General features: G+C 38.8%; 1 protein-coding gene across 1 annotated transcript in view; it reads left to right on the forward strand.

Moving 5' to 3' along the window:
- The window catches only part of LOC137295549 (dynamin-1-like protein), a 77,903-nt gene that overhangs the window by 43,645 nt on the left and 17,126 nt on the right, over positions 1-17,132 (forward strand). The window contains exons 10-11 of the mRNA XM_067826937.1: positions 15,162-15,308; positions 16,019-16,282. Coding sequence (XP_067683038.1) covers positions 15,162-15,308; positions 16,019-16,282 — 411 coding nt within the window. The remainder of the gene's footprint in view (positions 1-15,161; positions 15,309-16,018; positions 16,283-17,132) is intronic.

Raw genomic sequence — 17,132 nt, forward strand, 5'->3', positions numbered from 1 at the left:
GAATTTCAAATAGAAATCAAAATAGAAGATTGAAGAGGAGGGAAATATATTTTGCCATCTATGAAGCAATGAACCAAACATAAAATGCCTTCACATTTACCAGTGGCAAGATAGATGCAATGCATATATACGTTTGAGTTTTTGTGAAAGAATATTAAATTACTGTCAGTTAGAAAGACCACCGATTGGTGGAATGTTATACAGTTTGTTTACGAGGCAACAGTTTTTGAAAAATAGTGTGGAACCAATTACATTTACATAGCCAGCTGACAGCCAGGCAACGGGTGGATTAAAACAGTAAACTGTGCATCTAGACACCAGGACCACACCTATACCTGCACCACATGAAATGGGTCTAATATGGTGTGACAAGTCTTTGGGGTTAGAAATATTACTTTCTGTATTTCATTTATAATAATCATGACCCTGAATAGAATTATTGTGCAATCTATCTATTACAAACTTAGCAGGGACTGACTCATTTGTCCAGATGTTAAAGAGTTTGTATTGGACAAATGCTTCCGTTACCATAGACACAGCCACAATGAACTTTTGAATTCTTCAACATGAAGGTCTGTGGCATACAGGACTTTCTCTCTAAATTTGTATATTCATACTGTATGCATAGGAAAACCCTTTGTAAAGGAGGGAGTTGATCTTGTCAAACTTTCTGCTCATGTGCAGCTTGGTATTGTCACTTATGTTCTTTTCAAAAAGCTGATGGTAATGTTCACCTCAAAATATCTTTTTCACTGTGTTTCTGTATCTTGTATTTCTCAGCAAGAGCTTTATGTTTTGATGTCACTGACTCATCAGTAAGTTTCACTTTGTCAACAAGTGACAAATCAGTCCGCCTATGTTTCGCTTGTCGGTTTGCCATAACTATGAAGTGTATGTGAAAACAGCAAGTAATCAGTCATTAAGATGACTGCTAACTGACACTTATTACTGTGTGATTATTTGATTAAATATGTGAACAGAAGTAAAGGAGATGTTTATTGAAGGACTGTTATTTTAGTCAACTACTTCAGGGTTACAAAGCATTGTTCTCATAACAGTTTGATTGTCGGGACTGTTATTTCAGTTAACTACGTGTGTATGTCGGGATTTCAAAGCAAAATTCTCACAGCAGTTTGATTGTTGGTACTGTTCTTTTAGCCCGTAATCCATAATTGTGAGAGTTGGGATTATAAAGCGTGCTTTAATGATAAATTTAGAACAATTTTGCCAGAACTCAGGAGGAGTCCATATTGTGGAGAAAGTCTGGATTTGACAGATTTCACTATATTTACATAAAATTGAAACAGAACAGACAAACAATTTATGGATTTTAATTACATTTTTGATAATCATTTCAACAATAGGTCTTAATTTCATTATCATCCTTTGATTTTTTTATTGAAGCAAATCATCTGTTTGTAAAGCAGTATAAACTGACAGAAAAAACTTTATTAGCATAAAACATTGCTCTAGTAGCTGATGTGTAAAAAATAAACAAAACATTAGTATCTATATTTTTTGGGTCTGAGTGATATGCAGACCTACTTCATAGTGACTTTGATTAAGTGTTATATTTAAATATTGAAATCTTTTTTGTCACAGCGAACACAATATTTTACTGGATAATGTTTGGAATTTTTAACTTTTTTTTGTAAGAATATCTGAATGCTAATGTTATCTATTGATAGCCTCATATAAGGAATACAGTGGCACAATAGTATTTCTCTGCACCATTCCATAGTACACTTATGAAATATAATACATGTTTTCCTTTCCTAGAAGAAAAGAACTGTCCATGCATTTTCTGTAGTCAGTTGTGAATTGACCTAAATGACATTGTAAGGAATGAAAAGTGAACGATAGGTCATGTGGGAATTCAAAGATTCATTTCGACTGTTGCAGTCTATGTGTAACTCCTGTGTTATATTTGTGAGTTGTCTATCCAAGGACAACATGCTTCTACTGTTACTATTGTTACGGTGGAATGCACTAATAGTCATTCAATGATCAGTCTGGCAGACCTATACTCCTGTAGATAGCATAAACGAGAACACAACACACAGCAAGGTTGATGTACTTCAAAAATTGTATTAGAACCAGCACAACACTACATGTGGTTAGACATCATTTTGTCACGGAGGAATATTATGCAGATACATTCTACAATTTTCTAATGGTTAGCAGGTAGTCATATAACAGAGTCAGAACCATGAACCTGCCTAGAGGCAACCATAAGAGATACTTCACCCTGCCCTACCTACAACAATGAGGTAGCTACTCACTATCATGGGTGAAAACAATACTATGCAGCAAGTATTGTTAACTCACTGGCAGACTGTGGAAACTTCCAAATTATTCGACCAGTCATAAATAGATGCTTTTTAACGAGGCAACTATCAGGCTATTACTGTATAAGGATAGCCTAACTATTATGCAGGCACATTCTATGTGTTCAAATGTAAAGGTCAGTGATTGAAAACTACAGTATGCTCTGATTGGCACTAGGCAGTATACTAATTATTATGCAGGCCAACTCTAAGGTTTCAAAGGCTAAAAGGTCAGTAATATAAAACCAATATGCTCAGATTGACACTTGGCAGTCGCACTTCCCCCGACTTAGCAACACTAGAGAAGGTACTCACTAAGTTTTAAGACTGTTCAATTTTCCGAGTGTAAATTTCGCCAAGTGTCCAATGTATACTCCACTAGGTATCCAATTTGACTGGCATGTGCACCTGACCGATGTGGGTGTTGTTTACATGCTTATGACCTACTGACCCCGTACTATTTTGGTCCTTTCACTTAAGTATGGACGAAGTGGACGTCATAGAAAACAACCTATCATCGCCAGTCAAGATTCACTTTGTTAGTAAATCTGTGTTTCTAAGATACCCTAATTCCCTGCTCATACATGTAGGCACTAAGGATAGCATCTTTCATCATATATGTATTGAAAGATCTGAACTAACCTATCTAACTTTGTGATACGATGCCACTAACTCCTAAGTGCAAAAGTGATAATTAATTACAAAGTAGTTATTTTCCACTACTTTCATAGTAACGGACTGAGAAAAAGCTAAACTCTCAGTGTACCCCAAAACTTACTTAACACTAACAAAAAGTGGGCTACAAATGACATAACATAAAGGTGGGCACGAGCAATAAATACTGCGGTCGAAACACAATTTGCTGAGTGCACTAATCACTCGAATCAACAGCCGCCATTTTTAATGCAAATTTAGCTATACCATGACACTATTACTTTCATGGATTCATCATATTCTACATATAGCAGTGTGACAGTCTTTTCTGTCATTGGAGTGTTGGTTGAAGTTAGTCCCACACAGAGCTGGGATCATCTTTCAAATATATAAACCTTGTGTTCCAGTACATAACGTTTGTAGCACTTCGACTTTGATATGATAAATTATAGAATTGGCCTGAACCATTGACGGGATCACATTCCCTTCGTCAGTAAAGAAATTACAACTTCTCTTTTTTCAGGCAACATGTTGCATTTCCCTTTTTGGTAAACTGGAATTAAACAGAAAACGGAATTGTAAGATACATACAAATGGACATTATTATTGTTATGTTTTATAGATTAGAACTGAAATGCAGCAGAGAGGGTTTGGGTGATCCTGGCACAGTCAAGCCAGTAAGGCTCATCATCACCTCAGGGCCCTCGCCCCCTCTACACGTAGCCCAGACAGCGAATAGGACTTCTCCCAGGAAACCCTGCCGAGTCGAACCCACCAAGAACTTTGCGGAGAATATGGAGGCTCCCCAACACTGCAGCCTTCTGCATCACCCAGATTATCAGAAGGGCTGTGCTCCCGGTGGAGAATCTGGGCACTCTCCTGATCTGCGCCAAGAGATCAGGAGGTACCAAACCAAGGGCAACGAGAACAATGGGGAGACTGGCTGTATATTGGCCTATTCCAGAGAAGTTTGAAAGCATCATTTTCCAGGACATTTCATGTTCACATTTTGATTAAGAATCACATTCTGGCGATTACAAGTGGGAAGTGACTGGTCCTGAGCAGCAAAAAGGAAGCCCTCAGTTTCACATTTGAGACCAGCCGACTTTATCCAGATGAAGGAGTCAGTTGGATTGCTGTGCTGTTCCACACACTACATCTACACATCATGCAATGGCTTCTCAGATATCTTCTCCACAAAGGACGAACTCATGGCAGACTTGGTGAAGGACTTCACCTGGTTTAATCGCATCGCTGTACCATCCAGCAGTACATCGCCATCAACAAAATCAACCTCATATTTCAAATTGTGTCCAACAACCTTGGCACGCTTAAAATAGCTGTGGAATTCCTTGCTTTCATCATGAGTCTTGACGTGCATCACCAGAGGATCATCCGATAAATAAATATGTGCAAAAGTGCACAATAGAATTCTATCATGAAGAGCTTCCACATTAATCAAACCCCGACCTCCAGAATTGATTGGCATGTATAAACGATTAAGTGAGGAACGAGGGTGGTGTGCTCTGTTATAAGACATGATCCTTCTGGTCAGGCGGTCAAGACTCTCGATGTCTTGTTTTGTCCAATCAACTACTCCAAAGGAATAGGAGAGGACTGGCAAAGCAAAGGTATTGGTGGCTTTGATCTTGTTTCAAGCATTTAGCTCTGAGCTCCAGATTTTCTTTAAACAAGATTTATACTGGGCCCGAAGTTTATCTTGAATCTGGGCATTCTGGAGCTTGTCTCGAACTTGCATTCCAAGATAGGTGTAGGCCTGATCTTCCACAAGACCACAAGATGTTCAATAACTCCTCCCCCTTGTAACTTGACCGATCCGTCATTAGTTACCTTGCCATGTTTCATATGAAGAGTATTACATTTGTCGAGCCCAAAAGTCATGCCAATATCATTAGAGAAGGACTCGACACGGAGAACCTTTTGTTTCAAATTGGTATCTCCTATGGCAAGGAGCTCGATGTCATCCATGTAGAGGAGATGAGTAAAAGGTGTTGGGGATCTGTGCTGAGGAGGCCCGGGATGGTATCCCTCTTTATTGAGCAGAAAACTCAAAGGATTTTAAGACAGACAAAAAAAAGCAAAGGACTGAAGGAGTCCCCCTGAAATATTCCCCTTCTGATTGGAATAGATTCTGAAGTCTGCACCTGCCCTTGCGAGTACATCTCAAGTTGAGTCGACCAGCAACTCATTAAAGACTTGAGTAAAGAGACTTCAGAATCCATTCATGTGGGACAGAGTCATATGCCTTTTTGTAGTCAGTCCAGCACATGGAGAGGTTGTGGTGGTACGTTTTAGCCTCTTCCAAAATCATTTTCTGTACAAGAAGTTGATCCTAGCACCCCCAACATCCCTTTCCCGCTCCCTTCTACTCTCTGTAAATTATCTCATTAGAAGAGCAGTAAGGTGACACGAGGTTTGTCAAACACCCTGTGAATAGTTTATATTGAGTATTTTTGGGATCAGTCAAGTCTCCTTTTTTGGGAAGGAGTATTGTGCGAACTTTGCAGAACCATGGAGGAACATGACCTATGTCCACAAGAGAATTGAAACAGTGAAGAAGTGGTGCTTGGACACAGGGAAACAGTTTCCAATACCGGTTTCGAATGCCATCAGTTCCTGGAGTTGTATTAGATTTGGACTTCTTTATAACAGTCTACAGGCAGTCTGGTGAGATGTAACAGACAAACGACCTGGTTAATTTCTCATGCAGTGCATGGTCATAATCACTGACCCATGGTGCCTCCAGGTTACAGTCGCCGGGTATAGACCACAACTGTTTCCAGAACCTTTCATTGGCAGCCATGGGAAGCCGTTTATCATGCTCATCAACACCACTTGTCTTGAGTTGCCTGTAGAATTGCTTTTCATTATTTCTAAATAGTTTATTTTGTTTGATGAATTTGTTTCTCTTTTCCCATTTTTTCTTTCTTTCAGTCCAAATTTTCATTTCTGCCTTAAGTAATCGACAATTTGGAGAAGTACCTTTTCTTTTGTTGTCTTGTACTGTAATTTTAATTTTCTCCAAGATGCTTTTTGTCGTTTAGACATGGGATTCCCTGATGATCTTAATTTCAGGCACAGCTCTATCCAGGAAATATATTTTCTAATTTCTCTTGATTTAACTTAAAACTGGTTTTTCCTTGGTTTATTGTTGTTAGTACTAGAAGACTTTTCTTTGGAAACCGTGTGAAGTTTCTCCAAGGTTCAAGCGTCATCATAAACACAAGAATTTACTTCATGTAAAGAACAGTCCGCAGAAAGTTTTAAAGAAATAATGTCATAAATCAATTTCAGTTTTGGGAAAAGATTGACAGGTTTGTTTGATTGGCCTCCGTTTTTCCAAAGGTATAACAGGTATTTCATCACAAATAGAATGGAACAAAATATACACAGGGTTTTCTGAAAGGTCAACAACTGAGGAAGAGGAAGAGTGAGGGTCCAAAATTTTGGGGCCAATTGGCTCTACGCCAGAAGAGTTTGTTTCGGGAAGAGGAAAGAGGTTCACGCAGACGTCGATAAGAAGTGTTGGATCTGCTGCCACTTCAGCATCCTGCCCATGCAAAGGTTCCTGATGGGCACCAGTTGTGGGTTGAACAGGGTCATGGGGCATAAGATGTTTAAGCCGTCGAAGTTGATCTCGGAGATTTTGCTCCGTCAGGTAAGCATACATGGGCATGGCATTGTCCCAATGTAGCTTAAGCGACTTGCCATTGATCAGACCATCCTGTCGCTTTCGCACACTCTAGTAGTGTGGATTTGAGATGTTTTGACCAAGATATTCTTGGTCAGAATCTGTGCCTTCCCCTGGGGCAAGTCCCATCTCCAGTGTGGTTTGTTTGACTACTGGATGAAGGCTGACTGGGCTGCGGAAGTGAATTTAGACTTTCCTCTTGGTTGTCTGTTACCTAGTAAGAAAACCAATGGGGGGAGCAGCCCTAACTGGGTGATGTACGTTTGGTTCAGGGAATATGATATTCCCTCTTCTAGCCCTACCGTGGAGAGGCGTACATTATTATTATTATTTGCAGATTATGATAGGATGCAGCAGAGAGGGCTTGAGTGATCCTGGCACAGTCAGGCTAGTAAAGCTCATCATCAGCTCCGGGCCCTTGCCCCTTCAACATGCAGTCCAGACAGCGAATGGGACTTCTCCCAGGAAATGCTGCCTAGTCGAACCCACCAAGAACCTGATCTGCGCTAAGAGATCAGGAGGTACCAAACCAAGGGCAACGAGAACAATGGGGAGACTGGCTGTATATTGGCCTATTCCAGAGAAGTTTGAAAGCATCATTTTCCAGGACATTTCATGTTCACATTTTGATTAAGAATCACATTCTGGCGATTACAAGTGGGAAGTGACTGGTCCTGAGCAGCAAAAAGGAAGCCCTCAGTTTCACATTTGAGACCAGCCGACTTTATCCAGATGAAGGAGTCAGTTGGATTGCTGTGCTGTTCCACACACTACATCTACACATCATGCAATGGCTTCTCAGATATCTTCTCCACAAAGGACGAACTCATGGCAGACTTGGTGAAGGACTTCACCTGGTTTAATCGCATCGCTGTACCATCCAGCAGTACATCGCCATCAACAAAATCAACCTCATATTTCAAATTGTGTCCAACAACCTTGGCACGCTTAAAATAGCTGTGGAATTCCTTGCTTTCATCATGAGTCTTGACGTGCATCACCAGAGGATCATCCGATAAATAAATATGTGCAAAAGTGCACAATAGAATTCTATCATGAAGAGCTTCCACATTAATCAAACCCCGACCTCCAGAATTGATTGGCATGTATAAACGATTAAGTGAGGAACGAGGGTGGTGTGCTCTGTTATAAGACATGATCCTTCTGGTCAGGCGGTCAAGACTCTCGATGTCTTGTTTTGTCCAATCAACTACTCCAAAGGAATAGGAGAGGACTGGCAAAGCAAAGGTATTGGTGGCTTTGATCTTGTTTCAAGCATTTAGCTCTGAGCTCCAGATTTTCTTTAAACAAGATTTATACTGGGCCCGAAGTTTATCTTGAATCTGGGCATTCTGGAGCTTGTCTCGAACTTGCATTCCAAGATAGGTGTAGGCCTGATCTTCCACAAGACCACAAGATGTTCAATAACTCCTCCCCCTTGTAACTTGACCGATCCGTCATTAGTTACCTTGCCATGTTTCATATGAAGAGTATTACATTTGTCGAGCCCAAAAGTCATGCCAATATCATTAGAGAAGGACTCGACACGGAGAACCTTTTGTTTCAAATTGGTATCTCCTTTGGCAAGGAGCTCGATGTCATCCATGTAGAGGAGATGAGTAAAAGGTGTTGGGGATCTGTGCTGAGGAGGCCCGGGATGGTATCCCTCTTTATTGAGCAGAAAACTCAAAGGATTTTAAGACAGACAAAAAAAAGCAAAGGACTGAAGGAGTCCCCCTGAAATATTCCCCTTCTGATTGGAATAGATTCTGAAGTCTGCACCTGCCCTTGCGAGTACATCTCAAGTTGAGTCGACCAGCAACTCATTAAAGACTTGAGTAAAGAGACTTCAGAATCCATTCATGTGGGACAGAGTCATATGCCTTTTTGTAGTCAGTCCAGCACATGGAGAGGTTGTGGTGGTACGTTTTAGCCTCTTCCAAAATCATTTTCTGTACAAGAAGTTGATCCTAGCACCCCCAACATCCCTTTCCCGCTCCCTTCTACTCTCTGTAAATTATCTCATTAGAAGAGCAGTAAGGTGACACGAGGTTTGTCAAACACCCTGTGAATAGTTTATATTGAGTATTTTTGGGATCAGTCAAGTCTCCTTTTTTGGGAAGGAGTATTGTGCGAACTTTGCAGAACCATGGAGGAACATGACCTATGTCCACAAGAGAATTGAAACAGTGAAGAAGTGGTGCTTGGACACAGGGAAACAGTTTCCAATACCGGTTTCGAATGCCATCAGTTCCTGGAGTTGTATTAGATTTGGACTTCTTTATAACAGTCTACAGGCAGTCTGGTGAGATGTAACAGACAAACGACCTGGTTAATTTCTCATGCAGTGCATGGTCATAATCACTGACCCATGGTGCCTCCAGGTTACAGTCGCCGGGTATAGACCACAACTGTTTCCAGAACCTTTCATTGGCAGCCATGGGAAGCCGTTTATCATGCTCATCAACACCACTTGTCTTGAGTTGCCTGTAGAATTGCTTTTCATTATTTCTAAATAGTTTATTTTGTTTGATGAATTTGTTTCTCTTTTCCCATTTTTTCTTTCTTTCAGTCCAAATTTTCATTTCTGCCTTAAGTAATCGACAATTTGGAGAAGTACCTTTTCTTTTGTTGTCTTGTACTGTAATTTTAATTTTCTCCAAGATGCTTTTTGTCGTTTAGACATGGGATTCCCTGATGATCTTAATTTCAGGCACAGCTCTATCCAGGAAATATATTTTCTAATTTCTCTTGATTTAACTTAAAACTGGTTTTTCCTTGGTTTATTGTTGTTAGTACTAGAAGACTTTTCTTTGGAAACCGTGTGAAGTTTCTCCAAGGTTCAAGCGTCATCATAAACACAAGAATTTACTTCATGTAAAGAACAGTCCGCAGAAAGTTTTAAAGAAATAATGTCATAAATCAATTTCAGTTTTGGGAAAAGATTGACAGGTTTGTTTGATTGGCCTCCGTTTTTCCAAAGGTATAACAGGTATTTCATCACAAATAGAATGGAACAAAATATACACAGGGTTTTCTGAAAGGTCAACAACTGAGGAAGAGGAAGAGTGAGGGTCCAAAATTTTGGGGCCAATTGGCTCTACGCCAGAAGAGTTTGTTTCGGGAAGAGGAAAGAGGTTCACGCAGACGTCGATAAGAAGTGTTGGATCTGCTGCCACTTCAGCATCCTGCCCATGCAAAGGTTCCTGATGGGCACCAGTTGTGGGTTGAACAGGGTCATGGGGCATAAGATGTTTAAGCCGTCGAAGTTGATCTCGGAGATTTTGCTCCGTCAGGTAAGCATACATGGGCATGGCATTGTCCCAATGTAGCTTAAGCGACTTGCCATTGATCAGACCATCCTGTCGCTTTCGCACACTCTAGTAGTGTGGATTTGAGATGTTTTGACCAAGATATTCTTGGTCAGAATCTGTGCCTTCCCCTGGGGCAAGTCCCATCTCCAGTGTGGTTTGTTTGACTACTGGATGAAGGCTGACTGGGCTGCGGAAGTGAATTTAGACTTTCCTCTTGGTTGTCTGTTACCTAGTAAGAAAACCAATGGGGGGAGCAGCCCTAACTGGGTGATGTACGTTTGGTTCAGGGAATATGATATTCCCTCTTCTAGCCCTACCGCGGAGAGGCGTACATTATTATTATTATTTGCAGATTATGATAGGATGCAGCAGAGAGGGCTTGAGTGATCCTGGCACAGTCAGGCTAGTAAAGCTCATCATCAGCTCCGGGCCCTTGCCCCTTCAACATGCAGTCCAGACAGCGAATGGGACTTCTCCCAGGAAATGCTGCCTAGTCGAACCCACCAAGAACCTGATCTGCGCTAAGAGATCAGGAGGTACCAAACCAAGGGCACCGAGAACAATGGGGAGTCTGACAACAGTGTACTTGGGATGCAAGCGAGACATTTCAAAGGCGAGGTCCGCATATTTATCATTCTTTTCCTGAATCTTGCGAATCACATTGTGTCAAAAGGGACAGAAAATTCAATGATATAAATAATTTCATTGGATTCATCAAACAGGAGAAGAACAGGTTTGTTGGCTGGAATTCGTCTTAGGCTGTATATTGGTCTATTCCAGAGAGAGAGGTTGAGAAACCTTCTTGTGGAATCGTGATGTTCCTGTAGTGACTATTACAACAAAACGTTTCACCTTTTGGCAGAGAATCTGTCACTGGTTGTAGTGGGAGAGTGTCAACGCTTTATGTGGAGGAATTGCTGCTATGGACTGTCTCCCATTACAATCCTAATTAGAGGGATGTGTCTCTTGACCCCGGACCAATTCATGCCTCACAGGACAGATTATAACCCCCAGAATAGACCTAAGTATACCTGGGTTTAAGCAGCCTAGTCTAGTTATACAAGGGAATATTATGGCCTAGACCAATTTATGCTCCAGGTTTAAATTAGCCTAGGTTCATTCATAACCCAACAACCATCCACTTTTACCAGGTCATCAGATCATACCCCATTACATCAGAAATGTTATTAGACAGACTTTTATTACTTCAAGCAAGAACACCACAGTCAATAAGAACAAATAATCATTATACTGTAGTCACTGTCTTCAGACATTAAAATAAAATATACTGAGGGAAAAGCATGAAAAGCATAAGTGTTCAGGGACAAGGGCTAATCTGGACTGTTACACCTGCTGGTATAGACTCCAGTCCTTTTTCGCTCCAAGGTACCTCTTGGACGTACTAATGCATAGTTGATGGTGGAAGGTACCTCTTGCATAAATGATGGTGATCTGTGGAAAATGTGCGAACATATTCATAAAAGCTACAAAGCTGTCTTCCGAATGAATGAAAAGAGTTTTTTAAAAGGTTCTTTGAACTTACAATTTTGACTCGTACAAAATCATTTAAAGGTATCAAATAACACAACTTCATATTAAATAAATCTTTTACATCATGTCAGCACCATTTTTACCTTATTTCCTTTCCAACCTATTTGCTGAACTTTACTCATGATAGAAGCTTGGAATTAATATTTTTTTGAAATTATGTGTGTTTTTGGTGGCTATTTTGGATTTAGCCTTCTTTGAATCTAGGCTACCACATTGAGATGTCCATCATACTTTTATTCCCCCCAGCAATGAGTGTTGATATAATTGATATCAGGAGACTCAAGGGTGAGATTCTGTTTATCATCCAAAATCATTCTTAGGCTTGCCAAGGATATTTTTACATTTATCAACAAGTGTTGATATAATTGATATCAGTTCCAAGGGGAACTTGATCAAGCTGTAAATGATCTTAAGCTGAGGAAAACTTCAGGTCCTGATGGTGTTCCACCGGAAGTGTTTAAACATAATTACAATTTACTCTCTTCATATTTGCTGGTTCTATTCAATAACATTTTCAAATCTGGCAATTTTCCAGCGCAGTGGTCTAAAAGTATGATTTTTCATTACGCAATAAGGGTAGCAAACATGATGTAATTAATTCTCGTGGTTTATCACTGATGGATGTTTGTAGGAAACTGTTTACTTCAATTCTTAATTCTTCATTTGCAAGATTTTGTTGATTTTATGAATTTGTACCCTGAGGTCAGGATGGATTTCGGAAAGGGTATTCAACCATGGATAACATGTTCACTTTGCAAAGTATTATTCAAAAGTATTTGTCAAAGTTTAGAGGTCGCTTTTATTGTTTATATGTATTTCTGTAAGGCTTTTGATTCTGTCAACAAAAATATGTTTTTATTATGTTCTATTATCTCACAATATTCACGATCGCATGTTTAATATTATAAGGGATAGTTATTCTAAGCCAAGGACATCTGTTGCTGATTATTTTGATTCATTTAGTGGGGTTAGACAGGGTTGTATTTTAAGTCCATAGTTGTTCTCAATATTTGTAAATCAGCTTCATGGTGAAATGGAGAGCTTAGAGAGGGTTATCTTTCTGGGTCCAGAGTTTCTGGAGCTATATTTATTGTTATATGCAGATGATTTTTGTCTATTTTCAGAAAGTGTTATTGTTTGGCAGAGGAAGGTTAATTTGTTGGTGAACTTTTGTCATAGATGGGGACTGACTGTTAATTTTGACAAGACAGAAGTTATAGTTTTCAGAAATGGTGGTAAACTTCTGAAAAACAAAGCTTGGTTGTTTAAGGGTCAAAGGTTGAAGATTTCAACCTATTATAATTACTTCGGTTTATTATTTTCCAATAGGCCTTCATGGTCAAAGGCTGTCCAAAATTCGATCAATAAAGCAAACAATGCCTTATGTTCAGTTAAACTTCTTTTAAACTTAAGAATATCTCTCCAGTAGCTATGTTCAAAATGTTTGATGTGCAGATTAAACCAATCATATTATATGCTTCTGAAATTTGGGGGTATCAAAAATGGTGATCAGTTGAGCAATTCCATACTAGGTTTTGCAAGTTTGTTTTGGGCCTGATTCATAAAGGTAGTAATGTTACTGTTTTACCAGACTGTGGTAGAAATTATATATATGTTGATTCTTTGTTTATTGTTATAAAATATTGGATAAGATTGCTTGAAATGCCAGTGGATAGATATCCTAAGCAGTGCTATCTCATGATGTATAATTTAGATAAAGTTGGTCGAAAAACCTGGGTTTATCATGTTAGGAATATTTTGTTTTCTTATGGATTCGGTTTTGTGTGGGAGAATCAAGGAGTTGGATTTAAAGATGTGTTTTTATACAATTTTAAGGAAACGATAAGAAACTGTCATGCTCAATCAATTATGGCTGATATACATGTATATTCAACATTACATTTATACCCTAAGCTTAAAACTGTTTTCTGCTTAGAAAGTTACCTTGTAAACATAAAATCAAAAGAAGCAAGGCGCAGGATTACGTTGCTGAGACTAGGTGAATTACCTAACTATAAGAATATTGGTCGATATGATGGTATTCTGTGTCAGTTTCGCTTTTGTCATGTATGTCATTCAGATTATATAGAAGATGAATTTCACTTCCTTTATAAATGTCCATTGTATAATGACATAAGAGCTAAACACTTTGATAATATCCCTTTGTACATAAATAAAGACATCATGATCTATAATCTCCAAAGTAAAAATCAGTCTGTTTTGATGTCCATTTCAAATTTTGTGAAAGAAGCCTTAAACATTCGAAATAGATTTGTGACATAATAGCAAGCATGCAACTCTAAGCATCATTTTGTGTATATTATTCTGTACGTGGGCCAACGGCCTTATTACTGAATATAGGAATTGAAGGGGTGAGATTCTGTTTATTGTGCAAAATCTTTTGTCAAAACAATATCTCCTGGGAGATATCGTCTGATCTCACACAAGCAGTTTTGGATGATAAAGTCAACGCCTCATCTGTCCGTCCATAATCATTTTGTTTCCAGAGCATAACTTAAAAACCGTTAAGCATTTTTCAGCAAAACATATTAGATATATCAATCAGAGCCTAAAGTGGTGCCTTTTGCTATTGACAGGTGTTTGTGATTTATCATTTTCTTGGTTTCCATGGAAACGATTCAGACTTTGTCGCAAGATGGAGGATGTGCTTCGTGTCTGGAGCACAACTCAAAAACTTCTTAATATCGTTCTGCAAAACTTGGCACATCTGTGTGGGAGACCACAAAGTCGTGCCTTTAGCTATTTACAGATTTTGGTGATTTATCATTTCGTAACAATTCGTACTTAGTCTCAAAATGGAGGGGTGCTCTTTGTTTCCGCAGCACAACTCGAAAACCATTTGATATCTTTCAACAGATCTTGGCAGATATATGAGACAGATCTTGAAGTGGTGCCTTTTGCTTTTTACAGATATATCACATTTACATTTTTCATGAATTCCATCTAAACAATTCAAACTTAGTCTAAAAAAAAACATCAAGTAACTGTCAGATGATTTGTCCTTTGTCCATCCTTCCATAGTCTTAACATTTCCAAAGCATAACCAAACACATGTTGGTCTATATATTGCAAAGAACCTAAGGTGGTGGTTTTGGGGGATAGACTGTACTTTACGGGTCTGCGGAAGTTAGGGTCAGCTTTAGGTTAGGGGTAGGGTTATGTTAGGTGTTTGGGTTAGGATTAAGGTTAGATATTTGCAGTTTTTGGGCTGTTGTTGTTTTTCTTGGTTCCATGGAAACAATTTGGACTTAGTCTCAAAAGGGAAAGGTGATCTTTGGAGAACAACTTGAAAAACATTCAGTGGCCTTTCGAGAAGACTTGGCAGACATATCAAACATATCTTGAAGTGGTGCCTTTTGCTACTTGTGTATTTTTCGTAATTTCTGATTTGGACATAGTCTAAAAAATCAAGTTCGACTTTAAGTAACTTAATCAGATGATTTGTTCTTTCAAATTTGTGTAGAAGGAGGCTTTGTTACCTTCTGATGACTCTTGGTTAAACCTTTGCTGCAGTAGAATCAATAAATGAATTTCATGTTATAGATATAAATTGCTTACACATGCTTACCATGACTCTTGCAGGGTCCTCGTCCAGCATTGTTTGTCCCAGAGATCTCCTTTGAGCTACTGGTGAAGCGACAAATTCGTCGGCTGGAGGAACCAAGTCTGAGATGTGTGGAGTTGGTACATGAGGAGATGCAGAGAATGATCCAGCATTGTGGCACTCAGGTTGCATAGTGGACATTACATTGTTCTGTAACATTGACTTTCATTTTTGGCTTGTTTGTTAGTTATACCTCTTCTTTCTGTACTTTTTTAAGTGCAGTTGAATTAGGTATATGGTTCATTAGTAGATGAGCCCAACTCTATATATATACTGATAAGTGATATTATGAGATTTAAATCTCTACCGTTTGCCTTCATGCTCCTAAATTCTTTCAAAACACACTGAACCACTGAAAGTAAGCTTCACATACTTATTCACCTGAGTGAATACATTTCCATTTGTGGAAGAGGTTTGGGTAACTCCAGCATGGTTGCTATATCAGTGTAAGTGAACAATTATCTTTGTCCTTTTGTTGTTTTGTGCATTTCTTTTAATGTCTTCAAATACCAGACTGAAGGAACTGAATTTTGGTACGTGTGGTTCTCTCCTTACAAATGTTTTTTCAGATTGTTAGTATTTAATTGTGTCTTTTGTGAAACAGAACAAGAATTCCAGTTGAAAAGCCATACCCCTAACTCCAGTTATTTGTTTTCAACACTTTGGAGAACACCTAATCAACCACCTTGATTAATCTGTGTGGCGCCATGTATGGTGAAAGTTTGGGATTTTATTTATGTTTAGAGTCTGTCTTTGTTGATATAACTATTGGCTACATATCCAAGATGTGTTTTTTCTTTTTATTGTGTTTTAAATGAGAACATTCTCTTCACAGCAAGAAATGTTGCGGTTTCCAAAACTTCATGAAAGAATCATTGATGTTGTAACGAACTTATTAAGAAGACGACTTCCTCCAACAAATGCAATGGTTGAGAATTTAGTGGCAATAGAACTGGCCTATGTCAACACAAAACATCCTGACTTTTCTGAGGCCCACTTAGTGCACAGGTCAGTGTACGACACATCCGAATCCTCCAACCACCCAACCCGGGCTCTTACTAAAGACATGGTGGCCAAACACACAGAAGAGAAAGATAAGGTAGGACTTCTCTGACATTAACTGAAATGAAATAATATATATAGTCAGGACAAGACAAGATTATATTTGGTCAAAAACCAAAATAATACATGTCATTGATAGTATTGTGATCTTCGGCACATGGCAGGATTATGTTATCATGCAATGATTATGACATGCAGAGGAAAAGGACAAGGTAGGGTTTTTCTTACATTAATTGAAATAAAATAATGCATATGATAATGATATGTTTCAGCAATATGTGATGTGTATGGTTTGTTTAAGATGGTAGATCTGCTTAATTATTCCCTGCAGCACGTTCAGCGTAAAGTGGGGTATGTAGTATTTGGCTGCATCCATTTGTATGTACAAATGTACAGATGTATGTATGAATTGGAATAGCTCAAGAACCATTGACTAGATTCTTTTCATATTAGGTAACTAGGTTCATCACAATATAAGAAAGATCCCTGTCAATTTTGGTGACCTGCACTTAATTTTCAAGGTGATGGCAATACAGTGAAGATTTCAGCATGTTAACATGCATGTAAAGATTGTCATTGCAGTCTGGTGGTGAACTGATTCCTGAGTAAGATATTTTAAAAGTTTCCATGGCAGCAAGTGCAACTTTAACTGAAATTGGTCTTGGTGCTCATTTCTGTAGCACAACTGGTTATCATTTCTTCACCAAAGCATCTAGATAGGTCTGGTTGTGAACTGGTGATTTTCGGTAGTTTCAGATTCCTGAATAAAATAATTCTTACATTTCCAAGTTCATTTCCATGGTAACAAGTTTGACTTTGTAACTGAAACTGGTGGTGTATTCTTTCCTGGAAGAAAACTCTCAAACCCAACATATATCATATTTGGG

Source organism: Haliotis asinina, chromosome 9 (genome assembly GCF_037392515.1).
Source record: "Haliotis asinina isolate JCU_RB_2024 chromosome 9, JCU_Hal_asi_v2, whole genome shotgun sequence".
Classification (NCBI taxonomy): domain Eukaryota; kingdom Metazoa; phylum Mollusca; class Gastropoda; order Lepetellida; family Haliotidae; genus Haliotis; species Haliotis asinina.